At 39.0% G+C, this 23659-nt stretch overlaps 1 protein-coding gene across 1 annotated transcript in view; it reads left to right on the forward strand.

Moving 5' to 3' along the window:
- Positions 1-16669, forward strand: part of LOC136386060 (uncharacterized) — an 80594-nt gene extending 63925 nt beyond the window's left edge. The window contains exons 5-7 of the mRNA XM_066357374.1: positions 8217-8296; positions 9284-9422; positions 15232-16669. Coding sequence (XP_066213471.1) covers positions 8217-8296; positions 9284-9422; positions 15232-15363 — 351 coding nt within the window. The 3' untranslated portion in view covers positions 15364-16669. The remainder of the gene's footprint in view (positions 1-8216; positions 8297-9283; positions 9423-15231) is intronic.
- The last annotated feature ends 6990 nt before the right edge of the window (positions 16670-23659 follow it).

The following is a 23659-nucleotide window of genomic DNA, read 5'->3' on the forward strand; positions in this document are numbered from 1 at the left end:
ATACAGATGCGGGTAGGTTGGTCAAGGTGGTGGTGGAAAGATGCAATAGTTCTCTCCAGCTTGTTTCTATTTCTTAGTGAATAAGAAGTGAGGCCATCAATTGGGAATAAAAAACATGGAGAAGATGGCAGTTTGTGTAGAGAAGCAGTGGTGAAATGGTTGTGTCAGAGAGTAGAAGAATGAATTAATTAGGGAAATGGAGGCTGGCCAAGCAGTGCTGTTGGACCCTCTGGAGACTTTTTTTTTAAGACTTTATTTATTTATTTTACAGATGGGAGAGGGAGAGAAAGAGAGAACAGGGGAGTAGCAGGAAATATCAACTCCCATATGTGCCTTGGCTAGGCAAGGCCAGGGCTTTGAACCAGCAACCTCAGGGTTCCAGGTTGATGCTTTATGCACTGCGCCACCATAGGTCAGTGCCGCAAACCAGCATGGCTAGTAATTCCAGATTCTGAGTAGGAATGGCGCAGAATGAAGAAATAAACTTAAGAGAGAAAAAAGATGGGATCAGGAAGTCTCTTTGCAATGCAAAAGATAACTTGCAAAAAGCGAGTCTCCACTCCAAAACCACTTTATTTATAAGGCAGAGCCATATGCAAATAAAGAAGTCTCCAATACAAAGTCACACATCTCCAAGAAAACCCAAAAATTCTTCCAAGTGCAAAAAGCCCTCCACCCTGCATAACTGAAATCAACCAACATCAGAACAAACAAAGGGTGAGAGGAAGGGCATGTAAATTGCTTCTAGCAACTTAAGCAAGCAAGTGAAGTGGGGGATAGGATGAGTGCAAATACTCAGCTTCATAGCCAATATGGCGGTGTGGGAGAAGAACTTATCCTTTGGCTAAGCCTTGAATTGCAAGGACTTTGCCAACTTGCAGTCTCCCACATATCCTCCTTTTTTATTTTTAATTTGTGTGATGATTTGTACTCGTCTGATTTCCCCGATTCTAATACAGAACCAGACTGAAAAAATACAGAATAAACACAAAATTAGTATAGTTAATGCTAACAGATATCCAAACAAGTGTCTTAATACATTAAGGAATTAAAGCCTTTTAGATTATCAAGCAAATTCTTAGCCAATACAGTAGGATCTACAATAGAGTCTTTGCTGTTTTGAATGTCCTTAATATGTTAATGCAATTTCACCAAGTCCATGCTGACACCATCACCACTCCACATTCCCTGAAGATGCAACCCAACCCCACTTCAGTCCCATTGAGAACTGTCATAAGGAGTAGGAGTCACACTCAGGAAAAGTCCGCACGGCACTGGAACAGTTGTCACATTCTCACTCTCTCTAGCTGGCTTCTAAGTCCCATGACCACTGCTTCCAGCGCATTAAGCTTTTGCCTTAAGCTTAATGGGCATTCTGGATCTCTAGAACCAGGTTTCTTTCTAGGGGCTGATGCCAATACATGATGAGGTTTCACGTTCCTTATTCCTTGCTGGCATTCAAAGAGGACCTGTTGATGACAAAATTGGAACATACCCTCGCCCCCAAGTTAGTAATTTGATTGAATTTTGCCACTTAGGACCAGTTAATATATCCCAGTACAACATGAGAGACTTAGGCCATTGCTCGGCTGGTATAAAATGCCTCTCAGCTGCAGCAAGTCCTGAGGAGGAAATGTTCAAAAAAAATTTTAAAGTAAAATAAGTCTTATATAATTGCTCTTATTGGTGAGTCTCTCCTACTTACTCATGGTGTTTTACTAAACATTCAGGAACCCACCAAGGAGCCTTAGCAGACCTAGGAAAAACACACATATCCTCTGCCTCACAAGAGTACAAGATCTGGCCCTTGCCAGATTCCTGTGAGTGGATCCTTCCATTGTACTTCAGGGAATGCTTCCCTTGTTGGAGTCCAGAGTCTGTAGGCCATTGAATGGCCCTGTACATCAGTATTCAAAAAATTTTAAAGTAAAAAGCATGATAAAGAAGATTTGCATGTATTTGATTATAATTACTGATTGTAAAGATTTAATAAAACATGTAAATATTTAAAAAAAAGATTTGCAGGAGTTACAGGGTATGACTCCCCCTTTTTAAATATTTTATAATTGATCTTTAAGCATTTGATGGGCATGCTTTACAATACCTTGACCCCAAGGACTACAAGGAATACTTGTCCTCAGGTCAATTCCCAAAGTCTGACAAAATGTAGTAAATGCTTTTACAAGTAACACTCCAGTACCTTTCAAAACATTTCTATCCCATTAATCTAGAGAGCACATAAGGCTTAAAATGTCCAGTATGACCTTCTTTATTTTCCCATTGTAAAAAAAACAAAACAAAAACAAAAAACCTTAGAGCTTTGTTAGGGAAATTTCCTTTGCCCTAAGCCTCGCAGCTCTGTGACTGTTTCATGAGTGGGTCAGGAAGAAGGCCAGATGTTGCTCAATAATAATAGATACATCAGCTCCTGTATTTAAGAGTCCTTGGAATTTATGCCCTTGTATTGTTAATTTATTTCAGGGCATCAGAAGTGCCAAATTCTCAATTTCCTCAGGGCCCCTTTTGGAGGATGTGGTCTGACAAGCAGAATTAGCATTCTTATACTATTCTTCCAACTGCCTGAAGCACCTTGAGACAGATTTCTGAAATGACTTATCAAGGCCCCGCTTAATTTTGCTCAATTCTTTTGTTTCATGGACCTGAATATAGTTTTACACACAAACAAGACAATTTACGGTACAGAAATACAAGTATAACACATAAATCTGATTAATCCTAATACCGGAATTGCTATTTGGCTTCCAATGCAGAAAACAAAGAACACACCTTACAAAGCACCAACTAAATTAGCAAGTCTTTAAGATTTACATTCTATTTAAATTTAAATAAGCACTCCTTACAAGTTCCAATTTTAAAGCAAAAGTGTAGAAATGAAACCATTTTATTTTTATTTTATTTGTTCAATATGAGAGCCGACATCCAAATTTTTGCATGCAAGAACTTAATTCAGGTCTTAAAAGCAGACACATTTTAGACAACATCAGACAAAAACTAAACAGAAACAGGAATCAGAGAAACCAGAGAGAGACCCAGGATTTCAGAGCACAACCAGACCAGAAAGATGCCTGCCTGATCTCAGGCAGGGCATTTTCTGACAGAGGGACTGGCAATGGGACTAAACAAAATCTCCTCAAGAAAAATTTACTTGGCAACTGCTTAGGAAATTTTTTAGTTAGATCCACCATGGGTCTGCTGCCTAAATTTCCAGGCAAAGAATAAGAAAGAAATAAAATGCTAGTTCAGAGGATTGTAGCTAAAACATTAAAGAAAATCAGACAATATCAGGAAAAGCTGAAACTTTCCTAATACCTGAGTCTCCTATCCCTTCTCAAATTCCATAGTTGCTATAACTGGCAGGTCATGTTGACTATGCTGAGATTTCCCCACTACCTCAATTTTAGCTGAGCAGCAGACCAAGCAGCCAGAGAGAGCTAGGAGAAGCCTCACTGTCCCATGCTCCTTGGCCCCCAAGCAGTAAAGTACAGCACCAACTTCCAGAGAGACTGCCACATTCATTTTTCCCACCATAGTATCCTCACACCATTTCCTTTTCAGAACTTTACCTACTTGCTCCCCTGTAGCAGAAATAACCATTCCCTCCTCTGGGAACCAGGGGCACACATCTTGAACATATCACAAAAAGCATTTTAGTTGCATAACTATTCTTACAAAAAGATCCCTTACTTTTTACCCTAATTGTCACATAATTTATTAACCCCAACACTACTTTCCCTGAAAACTTTACTCACTGTGTACACTTGGGGAGTTCTGTCACCTGTCTTTAGTTTCGTTTTCCCTACCTCACATCCCTGTTTGGGCACCTCTTGCTGTGAACCAGCATGGCTAGTTATTCCAGGTCCTGAGTGGGAACTGCATAGAATGAAGAAATAAAATTAAGAGAGAAAAAAGATGGAAGCAGGAGGTCTCTTTGCAATGCAAAAAATAGCTTGCAAAAAGCAAGTCTCCACCCTGTTGGTCAAATAAGTTTGTAAACATGATGTATATGTTTGCTCACTTGTGGTTTGTATTGGGGGGTGGACAATGCCAGATCTAGTGGTCTGTGAGGTTGCAGGTCGCCTTCCTGCTTGGGAGGGGCCATTGTCTTCTAATGTTTACTGGAAGAGAGATTCTGCCCCACCACTGAGAGGTGCAGGATAATCTTTTTTTTCTCCTCCCTGATCCTTTGCTGTCCATGGGAAAATCAGGTTTTCTGCTTTTCCCTTGGCTTTTCTAGTAGCTTGCATGTCTTGGTGAGACACCAATAACAAAATGGCCCACCAATCTCTGACTCCACCATTTCTTTACTGTCTGCCCGAAGTCAATGAGAACCTGCATGTGAATGGCCATAATGGTGGGTGGCACCTGGCCTCACACATTCCCAAACCGCTTTATTTATAGATAGAGCCATATGCAAATAAAGAAATCTCCAATACAAAGTCACACAGCTCCAAGAAAACCCAAAAATTCTCCCAAGTGCAGAAAGCCCTCCACCCTGCATAACTGAAATCAACCAACATCAGAACAAACAAAAGGCGAGAGGAAGAACATGTAAATTGCTTCTAACAAGCAAGCAAGTGAAGTGGGGGGATAGGATGAGTGCAAATACTCAGCTTCATAGCCAATATGGAGGTGTGGGGGAAAGAACTTAGCCTTTGGCTAAGCCTTGAATTGCAAGGGCTTTGCCAACTTGCAGTCTTCCACAGGTCAGTCTGCTTTGGAGAGTTTGTATCATACATTTTAAAACCTGAAATTCATCTGAGAAGCTCAGATCATGCTTTCCATTGTGCAGCCTACTCCTCATTCTAGGTATTCCTGTCATAGATAAAACCTTAATCTGTAACAACTGGTAAAACTTTATTGGCATTGGCAAGGAGAATGAATAGGACAACCACTTTGTCTGTGACTTCCAATATATACAACACATAGTCTGACTATCCTGGATAGATTAGATAGAGCTGTGTGTCTTCTTAAACACAATATTTTGCTCTTTGAGTTCCAGGAACTTATCTTGATTTCTTTTTTTTAATCTTATTTTTATTAATTTTAATGCAGTGACATTGATAAATCAGGGTGCATATGTTCTGAGAAAACATCTCCAGATTATTTTTGACCTTTGATTATGCTGCATACCCCTCACTCAAAGTCAAATCGTCCTCCGTCACCTTCTATCTGGTTTTCTTTGTGCCTCTACCCTCCCCCCACTCCCTCCCTCTACTTCCTTGCCCCTTCCCCACCCCTCTACCTCACTCCCTGTTACCATCACATTCTTGTCCATGTCTCTGAGTCTCATTTTTATGTCCCATCTATGCATTGGTTCATATGAAACTAGACCACCAACTTACACCATTCACAAAAATAAAATCAAAATGGATAAAAGACTTAAATGTAAGGCGTGAAACCATAAGCATCTTAGAAGAAAACATAGGCAGCTCTCCGACATCTCTCGCAGGGATATATTTGCTGATTTATCTCCACGTGCAAGAGAAATAAAAGACAGGATAAACAAATGGGACTATATCAAACTAAAAAACTTTTGCACGGCCAAAGACAATAAGAACAGAATAAAAAGACAAACTACACAATTGGAGAACATATTTGACAGTATGTCTGATAAGGGGTTAATAACCAAAATTTATAAAGAACTTGTAAATCTCAATACCAGAAAGACAAACAATCCAATCAAAAATGGGCAAAAGAAATGAATAGACACTTCTCCAAAGAAGATATACAGATGGCCAATAGGCATATGAAAAAATGCTCAACATCATTAATCATTAGAGAAATGCAAATCTTGATTTCTTTACTTTTCCAACACTCAGATGATCTTTTGCTCTTTGATCATGCATTTAAGTGGGAATCTGATGACTTTGCCAAGATTTTTATTTATCCTTTGAAACTGTCAAACTGGATCATGGTTTAATGCTGTACTGAACACATCTGTCCCTCACACTCATGACGTCAACCTCACTGTGGGTGATGAGAAATGGAATCAATGTTTGTGCCTTTGCAAAACCAAAATACAGTGTTTCAACATTTTCTGAAATAATATATAAAAGAGAAATTTCTTTTGATACAGAAATTGGAAGCCACATTGACTGTATTTCTAAAAAATATAGGGAGGCTCAGCTTTGAATCCAATAATGGTGATTTCAAGGTAGGGTGACCAGAATAGTCTCCCTTTCTGTCAGTTGTTCCAGCGCAATCATTAACAGTTTCCCTTGTTATACTCATAAGTGTTCTTGTTTAAACAATAAATTATGTCCTCATTATATTTCAAGGATCTGAAATACCACTAATTCTGGAAAAAACTGTCTTCAGTAGCTAGCTGAGATGTTTTAAGGATCCCTATGTGCCACACTACTATCACCACTTCTAGAGCCTGACTTAAAAAAATTTTATCATGTTAGTCTGGCCCTGCCTTCTACTCTATAATTTTCTACTCTTAGGCTCTGCCTGAAACACTTTTCTGCATCTACCTAGATGAAATCAAGGGCTAAGCCTGGGTTGATGAGTTTAAGTTAGGCTAAAACTGGGAAAATTAAAGGTAAACAACAGATCTTCTATGTGCTGAGAACCCCCAATTTTTCTTATGATATCCTTATCCTCACTATAGCCATACTGCTGAAGCTAGAAAATCTGTTTTATGGACCCCAAAGTCAAATTTTAGATAGGCTTCTTTTCATCATGTCAGATATACTACTTTCTCTTCCCTTCTAGAGAAAAAGATATAGAGCAATGAAGCTAAGGAAAGGTAGCCCCTTTAAGATGAGGTAAGAATGCTCAGGCACCCTTGGTTCTGTCTACTATGACATCAGGGAGCAAATATCAGAGCTCTTGGCTAGAGACAAGAGAGAGGTTGGCTTGCCAAACAATTGAGTCTCATTTCCAAGAATAATGGCTCTCCTGTTGTGCCTTTTTCTGGTTATTTTTTTTATTGTGAAGAAGCTGAGAGATAGGAAGAAGAAGAGGGCCGGAGACAGAGCAAATACATCTAAAGAGAAGAGAAGTAACGTTTAAGTCTGTCTCACTCTTTTTGTTTGTATTAGTTTTTCTTGTTAGATGATACATAATCTTTAGCTGATCTTTAACATTATTACTAATTAATCCAAAATTAATCAGGGATGGCTGTTGACATAAATTGAAACTTTAGGATGAGTGATGGTGTATATGTTACTTAATTTTTAAAATCAAAGTACAAAGGATAATTTTGCAGTCTGTGTCAAATTTCCCCATGTCAGAATATCTCTATCAAAGTAGCAATGTAAAAATATCCTTAGCCCTGGCCAATTGGTTCAATGGTAGAGTGTTGGTGCAAGGTGTGGAAGTCCCAGGTTCGATTCCCAGTCAGGGCACCCAGGAGAAGGGATCATCTGCTTTTCCACCCCTCTACCTTATCTTTCTCTCTCTCTTTCTCTGTCTCTCTTCCCCTCCTGAAGCCATGGCTCGATTGGTTCAAGCAAAGTTTGCCCCCAGGTGCTGAGGATGGCTCTACGGCCTTTCCTCAGGCACTACAATAGCTCAGTTACCTAGTAACAGAACAATGGCCCCAGATGGACAGAGCATCGCCAGGTAAGGGTGTTACCATTGCCGGGTGGATCCCAGTTGGGTTAGGGCCCATACAGGAGTCTGTTTCTCTGCCTCCCAACCTCTGACTTAATATAAAATATATATCCTTGATTTCAATGTGGCTTTATCAAATGGCCATGTCACAATGTTATGTACCCACCCATAACTAGTGTGGCTATAAGAATAGGCTCTCGGTAGGTCTGGTCTGGATCCACTGTTATATCCTTCCTGTCTGTGTTGAAATGACAATTTCCTTTTTTTATTATTTTTTTAATTTTATTAAGGGAGAAGCGGGGAGGCAGAGAGACAGACTCCTGCATGTGCCCCAACCAGGATCCACCTGGCAACCCCACTAGGGGGCGATTGTTCAGGATCCACCCGGCAACCCAACTAGGAGATAACTGTTCTGTTGCTAGGCGAAGAGAGAGAGAGAGACTTGCTAAAGTGTCATTGGCAATACAAAAACATTTGCATTTTAGCAATACCTTTGCCATTTTTAAGGATTAGGCCTGGGGATACCTTGACATTTAGATACTTAACATGCAAAATCAGTGTGGGCTATTGCATTTCAAATTTCCTTTAAATCATGGCTAACCTTTTTCTCTTTTGTTTAAAAAAATTATGTACAGATTCCCTGGAACTTGTCTCTTTGGAATGGCCCCCCCAGAACTCCTGTCTCCCAGATACCACAATTATCTGGAAGAAACAAGTAAGCTATGTCTTAAAAATGAAGGTAAAAGTTTGTAAATACTAAAAGAGAAAGAAAATGGGATCTTATTTAGGAAGAATTTCAGTGGAGAGTTTTATGTATTTATTTTTCAGTAGGAAGTGGGGTTGTGGAGAAGAAGGGGCGCAGTAAGAGATAGCAGTGCTTCTAAGTATGAATATCTACTTGTGTTCAAAAAGTAGTAGAAAAAAAGTAGAAAAAAGTAGCCAGAGTAGAAAACAGCAAACACATTTTCCGAGAAAAAGGCATCACTAATCAAAATTAATCTGTCAGGGTTTTTTTTTTTTGTTTTTTGTTTTTTGGTTTTTTTACAGAGACAGAGAGAGAGAGAGAGTCGGAGAGAGGGATATATAGGGACAGAGAGACAGGAATGGAGAGAGATGAGAAGCATCAATAATTAGTTTTTCGTTGCGACATCTTAGTTGTTCATTTATTACTTTCTCATCTGTGCCTTGACTGAGGGGCTACAGCAGACCGAGTAACCCCTGCTTAAGCCAGTGACCTTGGGTCCAAGCTGGTGAACTTTGCTCAAACCAGATGAGCCTGCGCTCAAACTGGCGACCTCGGAGTCTCGAACCTGGGTCCTCCACATCCCAGTCTGATGCTCTATCCACTGCACCACCACTTGGTCAGGCTGATCTTTCAGGTTTTTAGAATGATGCTTGCTTCATTTGTCTAGCATAGTAATTTCTCAGATATTCTGCAAAAGAGCATAGGAAGTATTCCCTAATAAACCCCTTAATTTTACTGAAAAATAGAATAAAAGGTGAAAGGTTTTCTTTGCATCATGAGGGTTTCATTATTTTATCTATTCTATCACTCCAATGTGACTTTTGATATTTGCATGATTTCATTCATTTTCTTTTATTAGAATATAGTGATATTTCATCATATGCAACACTATGTCAGTATTTGAACTTATTAAGTATCCTAAAATATTGCATGTTTATTTTTTTTCATTTAAAACAGCACTATGTTTCATAAGCCCGATGAAGAAAGTTCTTACATTTACCCATCTTATAACCGGAATGGCTCCCAGGAGCCAGCAAAACCAGAAGCAAATTATGGGAACAAGTATTCTTCCAACATCCACATGAAGCCACTCTTCGTATGTATCATGCATTTTAATTTCTTTATGTGGTTATCATCACTATAATTTAAGTAATGATAACACAAGGATAAGACCTTGCCATAACAAAATTATATGACAGAATCTGTTTGATACAGATATGGAAATGTAAGTTTATGACTCAACACCACTATTTCATTGTGCAAAATGAGATTTAAAATATGAGTCAAAGGTATAGTATATGTAATAGTTCATAGGTATTAATATATTTTATATAAAATTTTACTACATATAAAATGTTATATATAATGTAAATATGAATTATATGAGATTATTAGTCAATGGAATAGTATATAATACTTCAGATGAATTAATGTACTATATATACATATATATATACACACACATACATATATACACATATGTGTATTTATATTTTACCTAAATTTGCAATCTTTGGAAAGGAAATTAGAGACCACAGTAAGACTGGTTAAATGCCTTTAGACTAACTTAAAGATCAGACTGGCCTTGATAATATACTCATTACATTGTCATAATTTCACAAGGCACATGCTATTTTGTGTTTTGGTATAGTTAAATATACATTAAAAAGTTCATTGCTCAAGTTAATGCTGAACAGTAGTTAATTGCTGATCTCTAGTTACAAGACATTAACAATTAACACAAAGTTCAACCTGTGTTTCTTTGTACAAGTGCTTAAAAAGAGCAATCAGGAAAACAGTGAAATGGATTATCACTTAAAAGTTATCTTTATGAATTTTGTTAGCAAATGCAATGAATTACAGAAAAATAGAATGAATACCTGGTGTTTGTTTACATTTTGAGGGTTTCTTTTTAAGGTGGAGGACATTTTTAGTCGAGTTGACCACATGAAAAATAACTTTCTCCAAAAAACTTCACTTTGGGAGACTGATATAACCAGGAGGGCAATATAGGTCATTCTTACCTTCACCTCCCTTCACAAGAAAAACCAACAACCATTCATAAATAAGACATCACTGAGAAAATACTAGGACACAGGAGGGAGGCTGAGCATCCCCTCTACCACAGAAACCAAGAGAGACTGCATTAGATAGTTAAGACAAGTGGCTACACATGATTGCTTTACTCCACCCCCAAGCCCGTGGGGCACCATGCAGAAATGTCTTTCCCTGAGTCTCTTGAGTCTCTGGTTCCTCCAATGGGAAGAAAGCCCAGCACTCTGACCAGGGAACTTACTGGGATACATATTTGCCTGATTTGGGTCCTCAAAGAAGGAATTCTACTGAATTTAGAGTATGGTTTGTGCACACTCAGCCAAAGGGCTGAGTCATAGACCCACCTGCTGAAGAGTGTGTCTCCTGAGCCCTTCTAGTCAGATGAGCAGAAGAGAGCACCTGTAACCCATAATGTTTCAGCTGGGAAATGGGCAGAGATGATTTTCCCTAAAGAATAGCAAGTGCCTAACATGGAAGGCTTCCCTGCTATACCCAGGCAGAAGGATTAATTTATACCAAGGCTGAGGATAGTTCCCAACACCTTCTGACTAGAAAACTTGTTTGGGAAAATAGTAGAAGAGGCCTGGAGTGACCCCTCCCAGTCCTGTCCAGGCAAGGAAACTGAAGGAGAGCCTTACCCACCATGGAGAGCATCTCCGAGTCCCATATGACCAAAAGTACTGGTAAGCTGCATAACCCAGCAATGGTCCAGCCTAGAGCCAGACAGGCAGAGCTAATAGCCTGCAGAGCATGTCAGTGGCCCTGTTCAGTCAGAACCTGAGTATGAGTTGGCTTTAATTAAGACAACAAAGAGCATGACTGGCTTAAGAAGCTGCTTCTGATGTTCTTCCTAGGCAGAGAAATGAACTCCTAGATCTTCTCATTAATAAATACAGTTTCCAGCCTGCCTGACAAGGTGATTTAAACAGAGCATATGGGAAGCTGTGTGGTCCACTCAACAGTCTTGGATACAGTGGTACCTAACCCAAGAGCAGAGCCTGTGGCTTTCCCCATCTGGAGAACAAAACTGGTGGCTTCACCTGCCTGAGAAATTCATTGTACACTCATCTGATTCAGGTCATCAAACAATTACCTGCATAGGCACTGGCTCCCATTCTGCTGCCCTGCCTGGGAAAGGCAGTTAATTCATAGCCCTACCTAATACTGAGTATACTACCTAGTCCTATCTAATAAGCCTAACCTGAGGATCTAGGCAACCACAGATCTCATGCTATAGCCTCATTTGGGTTGGGAACAAAGCCAACAGTCATATCCAAATATTTTCAGCCAGTGGAACACACCTTATCCCTGACCTCAGAGCTTGAGCAGTAGACTTGCCTCAAAATAGATCATAACAGCAGGCACCACCTGCCAAAGGACTTTGCTAGCAGACACACACAGAAATCCAAACTGAGCTGAGGAGGGCCACTAACTTGCTCTGCAGGCCATAAGCTCTGCTTGCCTGTCTCCACACTGGACCACTGCCAAAGCAAACCTGTATAGTCTGGAAGAGGAGCCTGAATATTCAAGTGTCCATATAACAAAATAAGTAATCAAGAATAATGAAAAAGCAGGTAAATATGACACCATCAAAGAAACTAATGATACTACAATAACTGAACCTAAAGAAATGAAGATCTATGAATTATAAGACAAAGAATTCAAAATAATCTTATTATGAAAGTTTAATAAACTATGAGAACAAACAAACAGAATTAGAAAAACAATGCATGAAGAAATGGAAAAATTTGAAAAAGAAATAAACACCATTAAACAAATCAAAATTGAGAGTTGAAAGGTATACTTAAACTGAAAAAATCAACAAAGAATTTCAAAAGCAAACTTAACTATGCAGAACAAAGAATCAACCACCTAGAAGATAGAACATTTGAAAATTTCCTGGCAGAGGAGCAAAAAGAAAAAAAAAGAGTGAAAAAAAGTGGAAGAAGCCTGTGGGACTTATTGGACACAAGGAAAAGAAACAATATTCTCATTATGGGAATTATACAATTGTAAACATTTATTCACCCAATATTGGAGCACCTAAATATATAGCAAAAAACTTAGCTAAAAGAAGAAATAAACAATGATATAGTAATAATTGGAAACTTAAATACCATTCTCTCAACAATGGATAGATCATCCAGACAAAGAATCTATACAGAAATAGTGAATTCAAACAACACTATAGACCAAATGGAGCCACCAAACATATACAGAGCATGCTATCCAACTACTGCAGAATACACATTCTTCTTAATTACATATTGAACATTTTCTAGGATTCACCATATGTTATGGTACAAAACAACTCATAGAAAACTCAGCATGATTGAAATCATACAAAGTATCTTCTGATAACAGTGACCTGAAACTAGAAATCAACAACAAGAATAAAACTGAAAAATTCATGAAAATATGAAAATTAAATACCATTCTCCCAAACAACCAATGAATCGAAGAAGAGATAAATGGGAAATAAAAGTATTTGATTCAATGATAATGGAAACACAACAGCCCAGAACTTATGGGATACAGTGAAAGAAATTCTAAGAAAGAAGTCCATAGCAATAAATGCCTACATTAAGAAGCAAGAAAAGTCCCAAATAATCTAAATCTACACCTTAAGGTACTAGAATAAAAAGAACAAATTGAGCTCAAATTTAGCAGAAGGAAAGAATAAAGTCTAGAGCAGAAATAAATAAAACAGATAACATTAAAATAGAAAAAAATATCCAATCTAAGAATTTTTTTTTGTTTTTAGCGAGAGAGAGAAAGAGACAGATAGGGACAGACAGGAAGAGAGATAAGAAGCATCAACTTATAGTTGAAGCACCTTAGTTGTTCATTGATTGCTTCTCATATGTGCCTTGACTGGGGGGCTCCAGCTGAGCCAGTGACCCTTTGCTTAAGCCAGCAACCTTGGGCTTCAAGCCAGTGACCTTTGGGCTCAAGCCAGCGACCATGAGGTCATATCTATGATCCCATGCTCAAGCTGGTGAGCCTGCACTCAAGCCAGGGACCTCAGCGTTTTGAACCTGGGTCCTCAGAATCCCAGGCTGATGCTCTATCTACTGTGCCACTGCCTGGTCAGGCTAAGAATTGATTTTTTTGAAACTATAAACAAAATTGGAAAACCCTTTGCTGGATTAATCAAGGGAAAAAAGAGAGAAGACCCAAATTCACAAATTCATTAATGAAAAAAGTCAATATAACTAATACCACAAAAATACAAAGGATCACAAAAAGCTGCTGTGAATAACTATATGCCAATAAACTGGATAACCTGAAAAAAGTGGAAAAATTCTTGGAAACATATGACTTATCAAGACTAAATCAGAAAGAAATATAAAGTCTTCCAAAATATCAAAGAGGAAAGCACACTCCCAAATTCATTTTATGAGGCCAGCATTTTCTTAATACTAAAGCTAGAAAAGGACACTACTAGAAACGAAAACTATAGGCTAATATTCCTGATGAATATAGATGTAAACATTCTCAATAAAATATTTGCAAACTGAATTCAGCAGCACATTAAAAAGATCATTCTCAAAAAAAAAAAAAATCATTCTCCATGATTGAGCGGGATTTATCCCTAGGACACAAGAATGGTTAAATATACACAAATCAATCAATGCGATACACTCCATTAATAGAATGGAAGACACGACTCATATAATAATCTCAATAGATGCAGAATAACATTTGACATAATTCAACATTCATTCATGATAAAATCACTTAACAAGTTAGGAAAAGAAAGGACATATCTCAACATAATAAGGACCCATAAAAATTCCACAGCTTACATCATACTCCATGGTAAAAGTCTGAAAATATTTCCTCTAAGATCAGGAACAAGACAAGTGTGTACACTCCTACCACTCTGATTCATGATAATACTGGAAATCCTGACTAGAACAATCAGGCAAGAAAAAGAAATAAAAGTCATCGGAATTAAAAAAGAGGTAAAACCGTCTCTATTTGCAGATGACATGATTTTATAAGTAGATAATCCTAGACTCAACCAAAAAACTGTTATAACAAGAAATAACAAATGCGGGAGTGAATGCAGAGAAAAAGAAATTCTTGTGCACTGTTGTCATGATAGTAAATTGGTGCAACCCACATATGAAAAAACACGTAGGTTTCTCAAAAAATTAAAATTAGATCTGCCATATGATCCACCATTTTCACTTCTGGGAATATAACCAAAAAACCCAAAAATACTTATTTGAAAATAAACATGCACCCCTATGTTCATAGCAGCATTATTTACAATAGCCAAGGAATAGATACAACCTAAGTGTCCCTCGATGGATAAATGGATAAAGAAGTCATGTTATAAGTATACAATAGGGTGTTATTCAATCTTAAAAAAAAAAAAAAAAGAAAATTCTACCATTTGGGACAACATGAATGGACCATGAAAGTATAATGCTAAGTAAAATAAATCAGAAAAACAAATATTGTATGTCCTCTTTAATATGTGTTTCTCTCACATACATTTGTTTCTGTAATCTTTGTTTCTTACTTTAGTACAGAGATTCTGTATTGCACATTATCTAAACTTGTCTTGGGGAATTATATCACAAATAGAGTATTTAATGGTTATTTAAAAGCAGTCAACAATTCATTTACTAAAAGAAAATATTTTGTGTTATTGTAAATCATTAAAATTTATACAGATTTATAAAATGATTCAGATATTATAGGCTCATTTTTCTAATACATAAGCATATCTAAACAAGAACAGAAATTTTATTATCAACGTCACCCCAATAAATTTAATAATAAAAAATTTTATTGAATGCCATTAAATAACATTTGATATTTTTAACTTCTTGCAGAATTTTTCCACACCAGGAGTTCCAAAGTCCAACTACATTCAAAGAGAAAGACAACAATTTGGATACTCGAATTCCGAAGAGCAAGATTTCCCTTATAGAATAGGACATGTTCAAATGAAACACAACTATTAAAACTTACCTGGAACCAATTATTATCTCTTTTATACCTTTAGCTTCTTTCCCCTCCCCTGTTACCACAAAGCTAAACTTTCATTTCCAATATCTCACTTCATTAACTCAACAGGGGAGGTAAATTCTTGTTGTCGCTAAAATTCGACATAATACTTGGCTCCCGATTTATGACATGAATCTTTATAAAGTTCTCAGCGAAATGCAGAGAAGGGTGATTGCAAATTGCTTAGAGAGAATATTGAGTACTTTTGAGTTACTGGATAAATCTAAGAGATTGCACCAGAGCATCAGCATATAAACAATCAATTTTATTTGATATGTGCAGTTTGATTACAAATTAATTCCTTACAATCAACTAAGAATTGCTAAATGATTTCTGTAAACTCAGTGGTGCAGTGGAGTGGTCCTGAAATCTGGCTTCCTCTTCCTTTCTTTCCTTCTTCTCTTCCTTTATTCCTCCTTCCTTTAAAAAGTACTGATTTCACACCAACTAAGTGCCAAGTAACTGGTTATTAAGGATGAATCTGAGATAGTCCCTGGAGTTCAGGCTGGTAGAAGAGACAGAGACAAAAATCACTTATTGTTATCCAATGTTATCAATACAATGATAAAAGTGTTATATAAACAAGTAGGAAATTTCAAAGAGCAATTGACCAAACCCAGGGAGAAAGGTGATGATAATGGAGAGAGAAGGCCTAAAAAAAAAAGAGGTGATGCCTAAGCTGTCATAAAAAGTAAGTGGAGTTAGCTTTCTGAACTGAAGAAAAGATGGGAGAGAGTGTTTGAGACAGAGAGAAAGCAAAAAGAAGTAAAAAACAACATGGAGTATGCATATAACTTCAAAGAGGTAAAAGTGAGAAAGAAAATAGTGTACAAAATGAGGCTGAGGAGATAGTCAAAGGCTATGTCATGAAGGGTCTCAAATTCCTTGTTTAGCTTGACCTGACCAGGCAGTGTCATGGTGGATAGAGCATAGGCCTGGGAGGCTGAGGACCCAGGTTCAAAACCCAAGGTTGCCGGCTTGAGCGCAGGCTCATCTGGCTTGAGTGTGGTATTACCAGTTTCAGTGTGGGATCATAGATATGACCCCATGGTCACTGGCTTGATTGAGACCAAGGTAGCTGGCTTGAGTAAAGGGTCACTGGCTTGGCTGGAGGCCCTCAGTCCAAGCACATATGAAAAAGCAATCAATGAACAACTAAGGTGCTACAACTATGAGTTGATGCCTCTCATCTCTCCTCCTGTCTGCCTCTATCTGCCCCCTCCCTCTCGCTTCAAAAAAAAAATTCCTTGTTTTGACTGATTCTTATTGGTTATGGGAATACACTGAAAGGTTATAAGTAATTGTAATTCAGATTTAATGTATTAGGCTGATCCCTCTGATGGCTTTGTAGAGGATGGATTTGAATAATATGAGAGGCAGGACAACAAGTTAGAAGGCATAAATGATAAGTCCCAACTGGAGCAGTGAGAAGAAAAATGGGGTGGGGGGGGAGGCTGATCTAAGCAATCTCTAGCGAGTACATTGACAAGATCTGGAGGCTCATGAGATACCACAAATGGGAGGAAGAAGGCACTATTCACGGAGGTCCGTTTCTAACAGATCAACAGGTCAGTGAGCAGGTTGGGTAAGGTAATGGAATAAAAGAACTAGAATAGGGGTAGATTAACGTCAATGTACAGCCATGACAGCTAGACTCAATTGGGCCATTAATACTGCCCAGCCGTGTGACCACCAGATAGGTCAGTTTCTAACTCCCCACAGTAATTATCTGACATTTTTACTTGACATCTGACCCATGCCCAGTCTCACACTCCCATTCTATGAATGTTACCTCACCTTGTAATTTAAAGAGTAAATGGAGCCCATCAAATGGGAACTCCCAAACCTATAACTGGTCCTGCATTTGGCTATTGAACATCTTCACTTGTATTTCTCAAAAGCACTAAAACCTTAATATTTCTAAAAGTTAGTTTATCTATCTAGTTGCTTGTATTGGTTTCCTTTGGCTACTGTAACAGTTAATCAGGAGTTTAGTTGGTTTATAACACAAATTTATTCTCTTACAATTCTGTAGATTGGAAGGATGACTCTGACATGAGTTTAAATGGGCTAAAAACAATGTATGGATATGGGTGCATTCCTTCTGTCCTAGGGGAGAATCAATATTCTTTTCCAGCATGAAGAGACTGCCCCTATTGCTTGGCTCATGGACCCCATCATTGCCAGCAATGGTGGATTGCATCCTTCTTACCCTGCAACATCCAAACTCTCTCCCTAGTCCACTTTCAAGAATTACATTGGGAAAGACAAGTACCACATGATTTCACTTATATGTGGAATATAAAAAGCATTATAAATGAACAAGCAAAACAGAAACAGAGTCATAGATACAGAGAACAGACTAAGGGTTGCCAGAGGAGAGGGGGGTTGAGGAACTGGGTGGAAAAGCTGAAGGAATTGAAGATTACAAATTTGTAGTTACACAACAGTCATGGGGATGTGAAGCATAGCATAGAATATATAATCAAAAATATTGTCATAATTATGTATGGTGCCAGTTAAGTACTGGAAATTTTAGGGGGAACATTTTTTAATTTTAAAATTGTTTATTTTATTTTTTTGAGAGAGACAGGCACATTGATCTGTTCCTGTATGTGCCCTGACTGGGGATCGAACCAGCAACCTCTGTGCTATGGGACAATATCCTAACCAACTGAGCTATCCAGCCAGGGCTTAATTATTTTTTTTAATTTGTTATGTTGACATTGTTTCAAGTGTTCCACTCAATATAACACCCTCTATATACCACATTGTGCCTCCCAATGCCCAATGCAAAATCTCTTTCCACCCCCACTTAGGAGAACATTCTTTCTTTTATATATATATATGAAGAGAAGATACAGAGACAGACTCCCACATGTGCCCTGACCAGGATCCACCTGGCAAGTCCCCTACTGGGGATGCTTTGCCCATCTGGGGCTGTTGCTAGGCAACTAAGCTATTTTTAGCACCTCAACCAAGGCTTCAGGGAGCCATCCTCAGTGCCAGGGACCAATTCACTCAAATTGAGCCATGGCTGCAGGAGTGGAAGAGAGAGAGAGAAAAGGAGGGGGTAGGGTTGGAGAAGCAGATACTGTGTGCCCTGATAAGAAATTGAACCCAGGACATTCATACACTGGGCCAACACTCTACCACTGAGCCAACCAGCTAGGGCCACATTTTCTAAAGTATATGATTGTCTAACCACTATGCTGTACATAGAAAACTAATACAAAATAATACTGAAGTAAAGTGTAATTTTAAAAAAAAATTAAAGAATTACATTGGGTCCACCAAGATAAATCCAAGATAATCTTCTTATCTTTAGGTCTGCTGATTAGCAACCTTAATTACATCTGAAACCTTAATTCGCCTTTACCTTTTAAGATAACATTCAACAGTCTGTCTAATTTAGAAAATTGTCCAGGATGTCCTGCTCAGCAATTTCCCCTTACATCTCATTGGCCAGAACTAGTCACACAGCCAATCTTAATTTCTAAATGAGTAAGTTGTTTTGATCACAAGGGTTTTGTTAGCAAGAGGAAAGGGGAGTAGGAATATTGTAAAGATATCCGCAAGTGTCTGACATGTGCCCCAATACAATTCTAACCCATAGAGCACTTCCTTTCTTACAGAAAGGTAGAGAAGGATGGGTAATGGGGAATTGACTTAACTATTTCTCTTGCTGTGTCTAGTCTTCCAGCAACCCTTTCCTATTTATCCATCATCTCCCCCCTATCCCTCACCCAACTTTCTGAGTCAGTCTCTCCTAGGAAGAGCCCTACACAAATGATAAAATCCTAAGACCCCTTTGGGGTTTTGTAAATTCCATGGCCTACAGTATTGAATGGAGCATCTTTTCAGACTCTAGGGATGGAGTGGGGAGGAATAAAATGTAGAGAGGCCTTCTAGTTTGGGCTACAATAAAGCTAGTTCTTCTTTAAAGTATCTAAAATCAAACATACTTTCTCCACCAAAACTAAATTATGGTAAGAGAGTGACTGCACCCTCCTGCACCTAAGATATATCACAAAGTATCCTACACTAACTTGTCAACTATGTGTCCTGTTCTTTAGCCATCACTCTTTAATCCTCTGGAGTGGGGGAGGGAAGAGAAAAATAGAAAAAGTAGCAGACAAATCTCAGTTCACTTGCAATGTAATTAGCCACCAATCCCTGTTCCTCCTAATTCTTAAGTATCTCTCAAATTCTCCTTTCAACTTTTATCTCTATGCACTCAGCCACCACTCTAATCTAAGTCACCACCTATTTTTTTTCTCCTGTACTGTTTGCAAAGGATTCTTAATTGGGCTCCTTATATCTACACTTCTTCCATCCAATTCTTTTCCAACAGTACAACTGGGAAAGTATTTTAAAATGTAAATAGAACTCTCTTTGTTCTCTCCTTACAACCATTCAATATCTTCCAATTATGCAAGTGCTATGGAAATATTCACTTGAAACCTACATACACTTATGGATCAATGTCACCCTGTTAAAGTTAATCTTCTAAATAAAATTTTAAAAACCAAAAAAACAAAAGACTAAAAAATAAAGTTTCATTCTTTGTTTAAAAAAAGCTTCAAACCTTTAATATAGATTCCAAGATGGCGACTGAGTTGGCAGATCATTCCAAATGCCACCTGCTAGGACCAAATTGGATTACAACTTAATTTAAGAACAATCATCTTGAAAAACCAACTTTGGACTAAACTCAGAGGACTCTATAGCCAAGGATCACAGAAGAGGCCATACTGAGACTTGTAGGAAGGGCGAAGATGTGGAAAGGGCTGCCCCGTTCCCAGAAGCAAGGGGCAGTAGAGGGTCCGGAGGGACTCTCACTGTGGGAGGGCCACCCTAAGAGGTATAGGTGCTCAACCCCAGGCCCAGGGTCCCATCCTAGAGCCCAGAGCATAGAAGAGGTGCCCAGACAGAATTTGGTGGTGAAAAGAGCCAGGTTTCTGTCTGCAAGAAAGAGACAGCATTCTGAGAATCAGATTGTCTTAAAGGACCCACACAGAAAATCTTTTTCACAGCCACTTAACCGAAGATCTGGGGGATGGAGAGCTGAGAGGATTGGAGTTGCATGAGGAGAGTATGAAGTTGGAGGCCCAAGAGGAGATAGGGTGGGGGACAGCCACTGGAACCCCTGTGCTGAGTCATTCTCCAATACTGCAGTCGCCATATTTCTTGGGCAGAGCATCCCCTCTGAGTGGCATCAGCCTGGGAAAAAGCAACTGCTCCACCTTTGGGAGTCTCTCCTTCTCCAGTTAGGGTGAAGGGTTGTTCTGAGAGGCCAGGAAGCAGGGGCACGTCAGTGACTCAGTTTTCTGGTCCTGAAGCCAAAGAGCTACATCCCCACAAGTGTAACAAGTGTTTGCACCTCACAGGGACTCAGTTGAAACTGTGGGCAGGCAGACCACACCTCTGAGTCTTAGAGGCCACACCCTACTGAGGTCTGTGAAAAAATTCTGGACAGACTGAAACCTGGGGTTGAGGGGCACAGCCACACCCATCACCATTCCTAATCCCTGCATTGCTGCAGGCTCTAAATTCTAGAGACCAACAAGCAACCAGCAGACAGAGGCTGCAGAAGGAAGGACTCAGAGAAACTTGGCCATTAGAGCAGACTTTCCCCAGGGCCAGAGTGGGTAAAAGCCAGCCTAGGTGTGAGGCTAGTATTTCCATGGGCACCTGGGCCCAGCAGAGGCAGCCACAAACTCTGGCTTGCTTGTAGCTCCAATAAAGTTGCTGACAGCCAGTCACAGGTAGTGTCTCCCACTGATCTGTGCCAGTTTTCTGCCACAGAAAAACAAGGCTAGCACATCCCATGGCCAGATGTAGAGAGCATTGGTTCAGGACCTAACAACCCTTGCTAGAGTGGTATCCTAATAAAGAGCTCCTTGCACCTGGACCAGCAGAGGTGAGTTCTGCTCTCTATGATCAGCACCTGCACAGCAGCTCATAAGCATTGGATAGGGTGGAGCTACAAAATCAGCTGGCGTGGGTGCTGGATATCCTACCCTGCTGGGATAGACTCCACAGGGGGAAAGGAGAGAGGATTGGAGCATGGACATTTAAAATGTGAGTCCCAATGAATCTATTGCTGGATCTGGTTGAGGTGCAGAGCCACTTTCTGGGGGGCACAGTCAGCCTCAGGGGGAGACTCTCTCAGTCTTCCTCCCTGAGACCAGGGTCTCATCAGCTGTAAGAATTTTTGCAAAGGGAACTGTCGGTCCCACTCAATCTGAACCTGCTGTTCACCTTGGGAAGAAATAAAATTTGAGTAACCAGCAATGGCTAAGGGATTAGGCTCTGAAATAAGGCCCACAATCCTGTACAGAACTACTGCCTGAGAGACCCCTGAAGTAGGGGGTCCCACTAACGTTGTATTCCCAACATCAGCTCCCCTAAACCAACAAGCTTGCAACCTGTAGAGGGATTGGTTGACTGAAGCAAGTCTGGGTCCACAATGAAGTCTTTCTACATAAGACTCTGGGAAGAGCGGCAAGAGGAAGTGGAGCAGCTGCAAAGTGGAGGCAAATCTTATGGAGATTGGAGCTTTTATTGAGCTGATGTCAGCTCTAAACAGGAGGAAGCTGATCATTATACATAGGTTGTTCCCTCCCCACTACCCAGGCACAGAAAATGCAGACACAGACAGCAAAAATAGTAGTAGCTGCAGACAAGTATCCCATAGCAGGTTACAAACAACAGCTGACACCAACCTAAGAAGATATAGAACGAACACAACTGCTAGCTGGTGGCAGACAGCACCAATCATAGACTCAATTAGCTGCACAAGCAGCATGCCCAAAGGAGAAGCCTATACACAGACAAAACGGGTAGACAAAGAAATGAGACCCAAATGAATCAGCATCAGAAATCTTCAGAAAAAGAACTGAATGAGATGGAAGTAACCAAACTAAAAGATGCAGAGTTTAAAACAATTATTTTTAGGATGCCCAAAGATCTTAGAGCAACAATGGATGGAAACAATGAGCACCTAAATAAAGAGATAGCAAGCATCAGAAAGGACATTGAAATCATAATAAAGAACCAGTCAGAAATGAGAAATACAATATCAGAAATAAAGACTACACTAGAAGGAATTAACAGAAAGCTGGATGAAGCAGAGGATCGAAGCAGAGATTTGGAGGACAAGATAAATGAAAGCACAAAGCAGAGCAGCAAAAAGAAAAGAGAGCTCAAAATGTCTGAGGAAACTCTAAGAGAGCTCAGTGACAACATGAAGAGAAACAACATCCACATCATAGGATTTCCTGAAGGAGAAGAGAACAAACAAGAGATAGAGAACAAGAATCATAGCTGAAAACTGCCCTAAATTGATTTAAAAAGTCACACAAGTTCAAGAAACACAGAGAGTCCCATTAGAGAGGAACCCAAAGAGGCCTACAACAAGACACATCATAATTAAAGTGCCAAAGTTAAGAGACAGAGAAAGAATACTAAAAGCTACAAGAGAAAAGCAGTTAACTATCTATACTATCTATAGAGTAGCCCCCATAAGGATGACATTTGAATTCTCAACAGAAACACTTGAGGCCAGAAGGGATTGGCAAGAAATATTCAAAGTGATGCAAAGTAAGAACCTACAATCAAGACTCTTTATCCAGCAAGGTTATCATTTAAAATTGAAGGAGAAATAAAAATCTTCCCAGGCAAAGAAACAAACAAACAAACAAAAAATACCCTCAAGATATTTATTACAACCAATCCAGTACTGCAAGAAATGTTAAGGGCCCTGCTGAGAATAGAGCAAAGAAAAAAAATCTAGAAAATGAGGATTGTAGAGTTAAAGAATAAAATGGCAATAAACAAATACATATCAATAATAACCTTAAATGTAAATGCATTAAATGATCCAATCAAAAGACATAGGGTAGCTGCATGGATAAGAAAACAAGACCTGTACATATGCTGTCTACAAGAGACACACCTTAGAACAAAAGGTACACATAGACTGAAAGTAAAGGGATGGAAAAAAGTATTTCAGGCAAATGGAAATGAAAAAAAAAAAAAAAACTGTGTTAGCAATACTTATATCTGACAGAATAGACTTTAAAACAAAGGCTATAGTAAGGGATAAAGAAGGTCACTACATAATGATAAAGGGAGCAATCCAACAGGAATATATAACCATTATAAATATCTATACACCTAATATAGGAGCACCTAAATATATAAAGCAGATTTTGATGGACATAAAGGGCGAGATCAACAGCAGTACTA

This window comes from Saccopteryx leptura, chromosome X (genome assembly GCF_036850995.1).
Source record: "Saccopteryx leptura isolate mSacLep1 chromosome X, mSacLep1_pri_phased_curated, whole genome shotgun sequence".
Lineage (NCBI taxonomy): Eukaryota > Metazoa > Chordata > Mammalia > Chiroptera > Emballonuridae > Saccopteryx > Saccopteryx leptura.